Consider the following 13,297-nt stretch of genomic DNA (forward strand, 5'->3'; position numbering starts at 1 on the left):
GTTTTAGTGAAAGAAAATTCATGCAATATTCCAAATATGAGTAGAAAATAAGTGTCCTCTTTTCTCCATTCCAAATAAAAAACAAATTAGTGTGTAGGAAGGACATCATTTGAATTATGGGTGTGCAATAATAAATAACCCTGGCTGCAGATATCTGTATAAGAGGCAGTGTGTCCAAGGTTCCGCCCAGAGCCACACATAAGGATTCCAGGAGTGGGTGGACCCTGAATCTTAATCCGTCAGTTTTAGGCTTAGACACCTCCCCTCAAGCTCTGAATGGTTATGACAGCACTTCCTTGTAAATCTCATCTGCCTGACAGGCAAGCTCAGCTCTAGGTCTAATAGCTGGGTTCTGAAGCCTGGAAGGACATACGGGTACACTGAGATGTCCTTTAATATTACTACCAAGCCATGCCACTGAACTTGGGGTCTTTTCGGTCCCCAAGAGGGAATCGTGTATGCGGGCCATCACATGGCTTTACACGTACAGCCTTATTTTGTGTGGCCAATTGCAGTTTATTAAATGCCCTATGATAATATTTGCCTTGCTCATAAGTCAGAAAGGGCAAGGTGCAAATGTGGCCATGACCAACTTTCCCTGTTCTTTTGTTTGTTTTGACCGGGTCTCACTATGTAGTCCAGGCTAGCCTCAAATTTAACTCAGCCTTCTCAGTTGCAGGGTTACAGAGCGCCAGGATTATAGGTGTGTGCCGCCAAGCTTCACTCTTTCTTGGGCAGCCCTAGTTTAGTAAACACGTCTGTCTGGGTTGGAAACAAGCAGCAGATCTGCCAAGCCGTTGCTCCTGACTACCTTGTCCAAAAGAGAGAACCAACCAGCAGTCTCCTGGAGAAGCCCAACACCAGCCACCCCACCCCCGCCCCATACCCTCAGGTCCAGAGAGAGGGAACCTGCTGGTGAATCTCCCATACTACACCACAGGGAGGCCGGGGGCAGGGTAGGGCAGGGCAGCCGGTGACTCAGACCTGCAAAGCTTCAAGTAAGCTGTCACGTCCTGTGGTGACCATCCTGAGAAACGTGACCGCGGAGAAGCCCAGCCAAGAGGCTGATGATCAAGTGTCCCAGGGTGACCGGAAACCACCTTCTGCCCTTCTACTGGACCCCATGGTTACATCTAAAACTTCAGACCTGGTCTGCGCAACAGGCCCACCAGGTAGCTCGCCCCTGTCTACCCGCTGCCTGGAAGGGAAGCATCGCCTTAGAGCCGGTCCATCCTCCCTTTCCAGCTAGGGATGGACTCCAATGACACTTTCCCAAATCGTTTACCGAGGGCAAAAGTGAGTCACGAAGGCGAACCCGCAAATTCCGGGCCTGGGGTTGGGGGAAGGATGTGTGCACTTGTGAAATGCCACTAAAGAAGCAGTCCCCAACCCATAATCACCCACCCCAAACAAGGAGCAAAGGCTAGGTTCCGGGTGGTTCTCCTAGAGATGGACAAAGGTGCAGAGAGGAAGACAGTGAACCGGAGGAGACCCAGAGAAAAGGGGCGTTGCGCCGGCGGCCGCGCCCCCATCGTCCCGGAGACCCTCCAGCCTCAGGGTGGCTCAGCTTTCCGCCCGGGTGAGCCCAGCCAGCCCGGCCCACTCCGGGTTTCTGCAGCCACAGCGCCCCTGCAGCCCAGCCTGGGAGACGCAGCCCGCCGCCACCCCAGACGCGCGCGGCCGGTCGGCACGAGTGCGCTTCCCGCAGAGGGGAACCGGCACAAAGCCGCTGCACACACAATGGCCCCGCTCTGCACGCGGCAGCGGTCTGCAGCCTGGAGCCCCGCGCAGCTGCACTCACATCTGGGCAACGAGGGTCGGTGATTGACGGGCACCCAGATCTTCTGCACCCGGCTCTGGGTTAGTTCCAAAGGCATCTTCGCAGCTGCACTCGGAGACCCGCCACCCCGGGAGGAGAGTCCGACTTGGGGAGAAGAGCAGCTGCAGATCCCCCCGGAACAAAGGAGAGGAAGGGTGCGTCCGCCTGCGCGCTGCAGGACGCTCCCCGGCGCGCCTTTGGGAAACGTGCTTTGTGGGAAGTGCTGGAGGGTAGCCGGTGCGGGGATCCCAGAGCGAGGAGAGGGTGTGCAGGCTGGCGACTGAGCGCACGGCGGGTGGCTCTGCTGGGGAGGTTCGGGGATGCTGGAGCGCCGTGACTGGCGCGCTTGGCCGCCTAGCGCCGCCGCTCGCCCTCTCTCTTGCTCTCCGGGGATGCCACACGCACTGCCCGGCCTTTTAAGATCTGACCAGCAATGCGGCGCGTCAGCCTCGGGGCGGGCCGCATTCTTTGCGTCCCAGCCCCCTTTCACGTGGAGAAGGAGGGTGGGCACGGCTAGACACAGCCTGCGGCCGCCCCCTGCGGGCGGACCAGGGCAGCCGGTTCTGCCACAGAGACTCGGTCATCTGAGACTGCCCAGCTCCCTCCGTCTGGCTCTGTAGTCCTGTTATACTTCGCGAAGGACACCTGGTACAGCGTCCCCGAATAATGCCAGCCACTTTCCCAAGCTGTCTGGGAAGAGGAGCAGCAGCGACCTGATGATGTTCAGTCTGGTCCCCGCCGCCCACGGCCGGATCCCCAGAGATGCTGATTAAGATAAAGCATCCTACCAATTAGACCTTTCTAGCAGTGCGCCCCCAGCTCTGGGCATCCCAGTTACACTTTGGGGCCCTCACGGTCCAAGGGAAGACCCACGCCACTGTTGCTTCCCGGTAATCCCCGTGATTCATCACCCGCCATGTCCCCCTGCCTCGCGGGGAGGGGGCTTCCTGTTACTTCCACCTCCGGACACATACTTTCCCGAATCCCTTGGAAACCCGGGCTGAGCGCGACTCCCCCTCCCCTCACCCAGCCCCCATCCTGGAATCTGGAGAGGCTTGTGGTGCTGGGCGTTTGGAGAGGGCAGGAAAGCCCCCGAGCGGCTGAAAAGGAACTTGGGGGTGGAGAGGAGCAGTTGGCATCTTGGTTTTCCCATTCGCCACGGACCCTAAACCCTTTATCTCTCCAAGTGAATAAAATTAGACCCTATTCCCACCTCCACTGCTTGACTAAAAGCCCTGCAAGAACTACTGCGGGATGACCCCTCGTTCAAGGGGGCTGCTAAATTCATGCCATCTCCCCTTGCACTCCCGGCCACTTTTTCTTTGGGGTGAACCTGCCCTCGTTTCCTCTCCCGATCCTCTCCCTTAGCTCACGACACAAGACAGGTGTGTACTGCACTGCAGGAAGCCACTCATTCAGTCACAATGTGGGGATCATTTTGCGGGGACCGCTGCGCCGGCGGAGGCAAGGCACGAACAGACTTTGGCGAGTGAAGCCTCCGCACCCCTGAGCCGCCGCCTGCCTAGCTACGGGCTGCACACGTCGCGACCAAGCCGGGCTGTGATTGGAGGCGAGAAGGCGGCGCTCGCCGAAACCCACACCGCAGTGGAAAAGTCTGCGCAGAGCTGCCACACGTCGCGCACGTCCTGCATGTTCGGCTGGGAGGGCGCCGGCTCCCTGGCGGCGGGCGCAGCTGCTCGGCTCCTAACCCGCCCCGCCCGGGGCCTCCGCCTTCTCCTGCAGCCTGGCCCGCCCGGGAGACCTGGAGGCAGAGTGGTCCACCTGGCCCCTGGCCTCCGGGGGGCCTCCGGGGCTCTGACTCTGACTCCCCCACTCCTGCGCCCTTCCCTCCTCCCCTTTCCACCCCACCCCCAGACAGTTTTGCTGACCGCCTGCTTTCTGAGCTCAGGCAGCTGTTCAGAAACCCGGTGCGTTGCATTTGAACTTGTTTTTCTGCAGTGAGACCAAATGCCAGAGGTAAACCCTAGAATACCCAAGGGAGAGTCCCACTCCCCTCCTGAAATAAGAGTGGACTGACTGGACGAGGAAAACAGCGATTGCCCACCCCACGGGGAAGGGACCCCTCACTGGAGTTTGTAGGATGGCAGGCTAAGAGAGGGGAAGCATCCCTGCGAGGGGTGTACACACACTTTGGCTCCCCAGCACCCACAGTGTTGTTGTTGTTGTTGTTCGTGTTATTTGAGATACGGTTTTGCTATGAAACCCAGACTGGTGTCCAACTGGCTGTCGCTCCTGTTTCAGCCTGGGATTACCGGCATGCCCCTAACCGCCCACTTGCAATTTTGCACACACCTATAAGCCAGACAAAGGGCCCGGAGGTAGTCTTCACCCTCGCGAATTTAGGAATAGGTTGCTGGGAGCACTGAGTGGGAAAAGGGTGGGGATGGCACATGTGGAGATTCTGATGGATGGATGGATGGATGGATGGATGGATGGATGGATGGATGGATTGATATCATTAACACATCTTTGAGGTGTTCTCAGGGCAAGAGACAGCTAATCAGAGTTCTTTCCCTGCCCCGGTGTCAACAATGCAGCCAGTGTCTTGACCGAAGACTGAGGTGTCGAGGCGTGTGTCGTCATGTCCCCCGTTCCCCCCCCCCTCACCTATGGCAGCAGGTAAGCAAAGGGAATTTACCTTCATCACCCAGGGCCTCCAGATATCCAGGTAAAAGTGGGCTGTGGGGGAACAGGATGGGAGCAAATTCACACATTTTATTGGGTCTTCTGAAAGGCCAGCTTGCAAACACAGATCATAAGGGTCCTCAAAGGAGGTAAAGCTGCTGTGATACAAAACCAGCTAGGAACAACCCAACTGCAACTGCATTCCCCAAACCTGATTGATTGGTTTGCAGGTTAGCAGTCCTCCCAACTCCCCAGTGTTGCTAATATCTGTACCTCAGATGTGGTCCTCCAGGGCTTCACTGACTCCCAAGTCCCCAAGTTGGAACTGACGACTGTCTTTTAGAAGGGGCTACCAGGACTGAGCATTCTAAGGTGTCATTCCTATAGCCAGTCAATTGCTAGGGCTGATTGATAATTTCCTTTAGATTCTGAGTTACAATCCTAAACCCCAATAAAGTCAAAAGAAACTATCAAACGATCTCGTCCCCAAGCCATATCCTTCCACCCTTATTTATGAAAAGAGTAAAGGGAAGTTTGAAAATTAGAGCGGTCAAGGAATCAGGCCAAAGGTCAAGGAATCTGGTCAAAGACCAAGAAAGAAAGCCAGTTAGGGTTCATTTGTGGGTGTTTTGTTTTGTTTTTGAGACCTGATCACATGTAACCCAGGCTGGCCTTGAACTCCTTGGATAGCGAAGGGACTGCAAGCATGAGCCTGGCATGTTCAGTGCTGACTGAGAATGGAACCCGGCTTTGTGCATGCTACGCAAAACTCCACCAAGTGAACTATGTCTCGGGCCCTAATTTTTAAAGGGAGTCATCTATTTGACACAGACAGCAGATAGCTGTCCCCTCCCAGGTGGTCAGATTATAAACTCACCCCAACCCAGGCTGCTGAGTAGACACCTAAATAGGGAGAATCTGAGTGCCATTCAACCATTTCACCCAGGACAGGCAAGCTGTTTGGTAGGAACAGAGAAAGACCTTCATTGTGTAAAGCAGATATCAGCAGGGCAATTACTTAAAATGATACCCTCAAATTCACAGAGAACCCATCGAACACCTGCTGGGGTGCTTCCCCCAGGGAATTCACTGAACCAGGTCCAGTCTTAGTGAAAGGATGCTGAAGCTATTTTCTTCCATGACCTTTGTCCCCACTCTCCTTTGCTGGCCAGTGTCACCCTAGCCCTTCCTGGTGCTGCCGGGATGTAGCTGTCAGGACCAGCAACCAGTAACTCCATTTCCCCACTCTGGCACCAGCTAGTTCCACTTGAACGTTTAAACCACACTGGTGCCTACACCTCCTCCCCAGGGAGAAAGGGAGCAAGGCAGCAAGCCTTGGCAGGCTGTGAGCAATCGCACATTGCTAATTACACCCAAAGTGTCATTATTTACTTCCTTGAAAAAAATCTCATGGAGGGAGAGTACGGTAAAACACCTATTTGGTGTTTTTGCTATTTGCAAAACCAAATCCTCTGTCACCACCCATCATCCAAAGATGGGGAGGGTGACTTGAAAACTAAAATATTTGTACTTCATACATGAATGGGAATAGAAATTTGAGGCTGTCTCCACAGATCTCATAGGAGATTTGCAGGACTGACTCACAGCATTAGCAAGAGGGTAATATGTTTATCATATTTGTCAAAACAGATGCAGCCAGGCACGAGGGACACTATTAACAACCCCTCATACAAGGAGGTAGCTACCGGGAAGATCAGGTGTGAGGTCTCCCTAGGTTATACAGCAAGTTCAAGCCTAAACGAGCTACATACAAACAAAACAGTGGGCATGGTGGCACACCTATAGTTCCAGCACTTGGGAGGCAGAGGCAGCTGGATTTCTGTGAGTTCAAAGCCAGCCTGGTCTACATAGTAAGTTCCAGCTGGAGCTACAGGGAGACCCTGTTTCAAAAAGACCAAAACCAAACCAAAATGAAACAAAAAGTAGGCACATACACTGTAGGGTTTTTTTTTTTTTTTTCCTGGTCTTTTTGAGACAAGGTCTCCCGGTAGCTCCAGCTGCCTGGAACTCACTATGTAGACCAGGCTGGCCTTGAACTCACAGAGATCCTCCTGCCTCTGCCTCCCAAGTGCTGGGATTAAAGGCGTGTGCCACCACTCCCTGTATACTTTAGGATTTTAACCACAGTCACTGGCTTGGGACAGGATACCAATATAAATTAGAAATGGGTGAGCAATGAGAATCCACTTGCCATGAACCTAAAACTGCTATAAAAAGTGAAATCCATTTTTTAAAAGGAATTCCTTATTTTTCTATCATCCTCCAGTCAAGCGGAATTTAATGTCTCACAATTAGGGGATAAGAAGGGTCCACTGTGGTCACAGTCTGGCTCTGGATAAGTCAGCTCAAACTGCAACACAAGAAGCTGTGCACTCTCCTAACATGTCAGGAGACCCTAGGTTCGATCCCCAGAGAGAAAGAGACCAACAGACAGAAGCAGAGACAGAGAGAGACAGGAGGGGAAGAGAGTGTCCAATCACCGTTTCAATTCCCTTTGCCTAATCAATGTTCTTTCTCCTTTGAGCCTTGATTTTTGGCTTTTTGTTTGGCAGTTTTTGTTTCGGTCTTGTTTGCTTTGGTTTGGTTTTTGTTATTATTTGTTGTTACTCTTTAGCCCAGGCAGAAATGCACCATAGCACAGGCTGATCCTCCCGCCTCAGCTTCCCAAGTACTGGAGTGACATGCCTGAGTCTGCATGCCTGGCTTTTGCACTTGTGGACATTTTTTGTTTTGTTTTGGTGCTATTTTGGGGGTTTTTTGAGACTAGATCTCATGTAACCCAGATTAGCATCAAACATTCAATCCTCCTGCCTCCGCCTCCTGGGTGCTGGGATTACAGGCCTGCACAACCTCATGCCAGTCTTTCTTTATAGTAGTATTTATTTATGTAGTTGGTGCCTAAAAAAAGGGGGGTCTCCTATAGCCCAGACTGTCTCTGAACTCTCTATGAAGCCCAAGGATGATACCGAACTCCTGATTTTCCTGCCCAAGTACTGAGATTACAGCCATGCGCCTCCATATGCCTGGTTTATGTGGTGCTAGGGGTTGTACACAGGACTCTGTGCACACCAAACAAGTACTCTACCAACTAAGCTATTCCCTCAACCCCTGGATGTTTTCTATTTTGAAGATCTAGCCCAGACTAGCTTTGAACTCAAGATCCTCCTCCTCAGCCTCTTGAGTTGTTAGGATTGCAGGCATGCACCACCATGCCCAGCAGGGCCTTGACATTACTAAGAATGCCCTGTGCTTGGGACCAAGGCACGGAAACTTCCTGCAGGTGTTTTAGGTAAACTATCACACAGCACTTCTGTTTTGAGAGGATTAAGTCCTGTCTCATTCTCATCATCCCATATCAATACAGAGTACTTGTGGTAGTGTTATATTGTGCCTTCAAAATCATCATGCTTTTCTGAAATCCAGTGTACTATGTAGTCTAATTAATAGTTGTAGACCAGCATCAGTTTCCTGATTTTGATATTTCACTAAAGTTATGTAAGATGTTACCATTGGAGGAATTTAAGCAAAAGGGTCATACTATTTTGCAACTTTTGGGGAGTCTCTAGCTATTTCCAAACAGAAAGTTACATTTTTTGATAATGCTGTTCAAATCTGGGGGAAGGTACAGATTTTGTAGATTCTGACTCTGAGGGAAGATAGACTTGCTAGAAAGACTGTCAAGAACTCTATGATGCTGAGTGTGGTGGCACACACTCAGAGGTAGAAACAAGAGGATCAGGACTTCAAAGTCCTCTCAGAGACAGTGAATTGAAGCCAGCTTGGGCTATATGAAACCCTGTGTCAAAAAAAAAAAAAACCTGCATGGTGATTTCGACTGCTTCTTGTAAATGATATGTACACATACAGTGGAATTTGCACTAATGTTGAATGCTATACCTGAGGAGATAGGGTTCTAGCTGGGTTTTAGTCTGAGGTGATTGTATTTCTCAGATTTGGGGTAGATCTTCAGGAGACTATGAATGGCTTTGAAGTCTTCATCTCTAAGAGCAAGCTTAAAGTAAAGAAGGACAGTCACAGAGTTCAGCAGAGAATCCTGGGGTCTGAGGCTGAAACATGACTTAAAGATGGGTGTCCCAGGCTAGCTTCAAACTCACTATGTAGCTGAGGATGGCCTTGAACTCCTGATCGTCTTACCTCTACCCCGCCTCCCAGTGCTAGGATTACAGGTATGCACACCACCAGTCTATACAGCACTAAGGGTTGAACCCAGGGTTTTGTGCACACTAGACAAGCACTCTATCAATTGCGCTATATCCCCAGCCCCAGTTACCCAGTTTTGAGCCGTGCTTCATCATTGATAATAATAATAAATAGCCATGATGGTACATGTCTGTAACAGGAGGCTGAGGCAGGAGAATCACAATTTCAAGGCCAGCCTGAGTTACATAACCAGATTCTGATTTAAAAGGGGGAAAAAAGTCATCAGGCACACACCAGTAATCCCAGTACTTGGAAAGTGAAGAGCGGTCATTCAAAGCTAGTCTTGGCTTCATAGTGTGCTTGAGGCTATATGAGACCCTGTCTCAAAACAGCGATAATTTATTATAACAAAAAGTAATTCAAGTCAGGTGTGGTGGTGTATGCCATTAGTCCCAGCACTTGCAGGTAGAGGCAGGCAGATCTCTGTGAGATCAAGGCCAGTCTGGTCTTCATAATCGGTTCTAGGCCAGCTGGGGCTACAGGGAGATCCTGTCTCAAAAAGAACCCCCCACCAAAAGCAATTCTAGGTAGATGTGGTAACTCATGTTTATAATCCCAGAACTTGGGAGGTTGAGGCAGGAGGATCACTTTGAGTTCATGGGCAATAGTGAGTCACAGTGTTGAAGAAAAAAAAAAAGAAGAGAAAAAGAAGAGGAAGAGGAAGGGGGAGGGGGAGGAGGAAGAGAGGGAGGGAGAGAGGAAGGAAGGAAGAAAAGAAGGGAGGAAGGAAGGAAGGAAGGAAGGAAGGAAGGAAGGAAGGAAGGAAGGAAGGAAGGAAGGAAGGAAGGAAGGATAGATTGGTAGAGAATTCTAGGTACCCTCTAGACCCTCTAGGACTCATAGGTTGAAATATTTTGCTATGATCCAGACTTGGTTCATCCACAGAGCTTCTCCAGCAGGAATGGAAAGGCAGGGAAGGAACTGCAGTGCTGGATTGGTGAGATGGCTCAGTGGGAAGCACTTGGCGTGAAAGTCTGATTCCTCAAACCCATAACGGAAGGAGAGAACCAATTCCTAAAAGTTGTCATCTGACCTCCTCCACATGTACATGTCCATATACCCACATCATACATACTGCTGCATAGGACTGTCCTCCAACACACAGACCAAGGACAGACACCATCTTCCCCAGCTTGGTTGCGCCCACTTGCCTAGGATCATCACAGCTAAGCTTGTTGATGGTCACACTCCACAAAAAAGGAGGGGCAGGGAGAGTCGAGGGACCCTCTCAACCAACAACTCACAGAGGGAGAGAGGCTAGGGTACAGAAGCTGAGGAAGCCTAGGGGAGGCTCTCTCACCGGTTTGTGCGGCTGTGGGGGAGTTACCTTCCGTGCCTGAATGAAGACTTTCCAGTGCAGCATTCCAGGAGAACACCTACACTCCTGTAAGTAGACCCTCACCCACTGCCCTGTAAACAAGCCCAATACACTCACTGGTTTCCCAGACTGCAGTTGGATTTGTTGTTGAGACCAAGGGAGGAGAGGGCAAATGTTAGTTACACCTCTTTAGAAGAAATTTTAGCTACACACCACACACACACACACACACACACACACACAATGATAATAGTAATGATACATTAATTTTAGAAAATAAAAAAAGGAAAGAAACTGTGGTGTTGGGTGGTGATGGGCCTGGGAGTTTGGAACTGGAACCCTGGTCCTGACCCCGTCTATGCCCAGTCTGGACCCCTATTCCTTTATCTGCTGATGAAACAAGCATCTAGGTGGTCTTTAACCATCTCTTCCACTACTTAAGAAACACCAATCAATGATTCTCATTGTTCTACAAGTAATTACTCGACAGCAGTTATTAGATAGTTAGTGACTTAAAAGCAGGGACAACTTCTCATCTTTGAATCACCAGAGCCCACCACAGTGTCAGGCATACATATCCATATAAATGTATCTGATGAGTAAATGCCGATGTTCACAATAATGCAGCTAACCAACAAAGCATCCCAAGAAGGAGCAAAGCCAGAACCACATGATGGGCTGAAGTAGCATCCACAAATTCTCCAAAAGCCAATGGGGCTCTGTAGCCACAAGAAAAATGCTCACTGTGGCCTTTGTCTGCAGAACGAGGACAGACTACCTGTCTGTCTCAAGAGGGTACTATGAGGATCAAGGTCACTGAGTGAAAATGCTCTTAGAAAAACTGTATATGAACTTTGGGCAGAGGGAGTGTGTGACTCAGTGGTACCATGCTCATGTGGCATGCAGGAGGCCCTGGTACCACACACACACAAAAGTCAAAGCAAGTTGGAGGACACCCTGATACCTGAGACCCTATCTCAAATAAAACAAAGGAGGAAGGAAGGACAGAGGGGAGGAGGGAGGTGGCCGATATCCTATAAACCTGAGACACAAGAAAAAAGTTACCAAAAGTCACAGATAAGGGAGATGGTTCAGATAGTAAAGGCTCTTGCCTTCAAGCCTGACTACCTTAGTGAGATCCCATCCACATAAGGGAAAAAGAGATCAACTCTCACAAGTTGTCTTCGGACCCCAGCACACACACACACAAACGCAATAAATGTAATTAAAAAATAAAAAGGGCCAAGACACAGTGACACACGCCTTTAATCCCAGCACTCAGAAGACAGAGATAGGCAGATCTCTATGAGACTGAGGCCAGCCTGGTCTACATAGTGAGTTCCAGCCCAGCTGGGGCTACAGGGAGACGCTATCTCAAAAACAAAAAAGGAAAAAGAGGGGCTAGAGCGATGGCTCAGTGGTTAAGAGCACTTGCTTCTCTGCCAGAGGACCTGAGTTCTGTTCCTAACACCCATACTGAGCAGCTCACAACTGCCTATAAATCCAGCTTAAGGGGTTCAGATGCTTTTCTCTGGCTTCCAAGGGCACCCACACACATAGTATACAGAGAGAGAGAGACAGAGAGACAAAGATAAGTAAATACATAAATAAAAGAAAAACAATAAAAGAAAAAGGCCAGCAGAATGGCTCAGCAAGTAGAAGCACTTGCCATCAGGCCTACCAACCAGACCTGAGTTTGATCTCTGGGATCCCAGTAATGGAAGGAGAGAGCTGATTCCCAAAGGTTATCCTACCTCTACATGCATGTGTGCCATTGGGTGATCGTATGCAGGCAGATAGACAGACAGATAAATGTAATAACATTTTTAAATAGAAAAATTTTAAAAAGAAAAGCACAGGAGCTTTCAAGTCCCACTTATTGGTGGGTGATTACAATGTCTGAACACACACACACACACACATACACACACACACAGATGAGAGGTAAAGTCAAAGTCAAGTTAACTGAAGTTGCTAGTCAAGGTCTGGAGACAACAGAGACCGCAGGCAGCCCACCTCTGCTGAGTATGGAAAAGTGTGCCCCAGTGACGCTCAGAGGAGCCCTATTGAGAAAGTAGGGGATGGGCCCCGTGTCGCAAGGCCTGCCCCCAGAGCCTGTGGTGCAAACACGTGCAGGAGAGCCACTGTAGTCTGACAAACAGCGCTGGCTCCCTTCCCTTCCTCTTCTTGTACACTTCTCCCAGTGGAAAGCAGCCTAAAAATAGAGCTGGATCAGGCCAAAACAACAACATAAAAAGGCACATTTCGGAAAGCAACACTGACTACATGTTGGAAAACTCACCCCAGCTGGTTTAAAGTAATGCACAGTGCTCAGATTAGAGAACGGGGCTCTCGGTGATAAGGAGCCTGTTCAAGTCAGTATGCCTGCTTTAAGGAAACTCATCTACCTCCAGAGAAGAGTAATCAGGCTGTACTCTGTGAGGACCAGATGGGGAACACAAAACTTGGGGCTCCATTGGTAGACTGCTTGCCTAAGCATGCACGAGGACCTGGGTTGGATCCTTAGCACTGCATAAACAGTTTGAGTCGCGTGTGCCTGTAATGTCAGCACTGGGGAAGTGGAAGCAGGGGGGTCAGAGGTTCATCCTCAGCTACAAGTGCAAGAATAGCCTGAGTTACATTAGATCCTGTCCTTAAAAACCTTTAAGAAATTGTTGACCAGCTATGGTAACTCATGCCTGGCATTCCAGCACTTAAAAGGCTGAAGTAGGAGGATCTCCATAAATTTGAGGCCAGCCTGGGCTACATAATGAGTTCTATGAAGTCTGGGCTACAGAGTAAGACCCCATCTCAAAAACGAAAACATAAGACATAAAAGGACCAATACTTACAAATATACAAAGATTTCTCCTTTATTATTTATTTTTAATTTATTCTTTAGGAGCAGTGACAAATTTCACATTATTGTTGAGACATGGTCGTACAGCTTTGCCTGTAAACAATATTCAAAAATTATGGTAGACATACAGAACTTTGAATTTATATTCTAAGATATAATTACATATTTTTAGTTTAAGAATTATATCAGTTTTGTTATTGCAGTACTTTCTCTTTCTTTCTTTCTTTCTTTCTTTCTTTCTTTCTTTCTTTCTTTCTTTCTTTCTTTCTTTCTTTCTTCTTCCCAGGCTGTGATTTTTATCTCTAGAAGTTCAGTTATGGCACAGGTGAAGGCCTACTGGGGCTGGAGAAGAGTAACGGAAAAATAATGGAAAACCTCTCAGTGCCTGGTAGTGAGCTGGATATTATTATTA

At 49.4% G+C, this 13,297-nt stretch overlaps 1 protein-coding gene across 6 annotated transcripts in view; it reads right to left on the bottom strand.

Moving 5' to 3' along the window:
- Positions 1-13,297, bottom strand: part of Pfkfb3 (6-phosphofructo-2-kinase/fructose-2,6-biphosphatase 3) — an 81,418-nt gene that overhangs the window by 31,658 nt on the left and 36,463 nt on the right. For 2 of the 6 annotated variants that reach the window (XM_008825131.3, XM_029559686.1), the window contains exon 1: positions 1,802-3,241. The exons of 1 other annotated variant lie outside the window; for it this stretch is intronic. In XM_008825131.3, the coding sequence (XP_008823353.1) occupies positions 1,802-1,877 (76 nt within the window). In that variant the 5' untranslated portion in view covers positions 1,878-3,241. Of the gene's footprint in view, positions 1-1,801; positions 3,248-13,297 lie in introns of those variants that run through there. 3 more of the 6 variants (XM_029559687.1, XM_008825137.3, XM_029559684.1) reach the window with 3 other exon arrangements.

The sequence above is a fragment of the Nannospalax galili genome, unplaced genomic scaffold, assembly GCF_000622305.1.
Source record: "Nannospalax galili isolate Female #2095 unplaced genomic scaffold, S.galili_v1.0 scaffold209, whole genome shotgun sequence".
In the NCBI taxonomy this organism is placed as follows: domain Eukaryota; kingdom Metazoa; phylum Chordata; class Mammalia; order Rodentia; family Spalacidae; genus Nannospalax; species Nannospalax galili.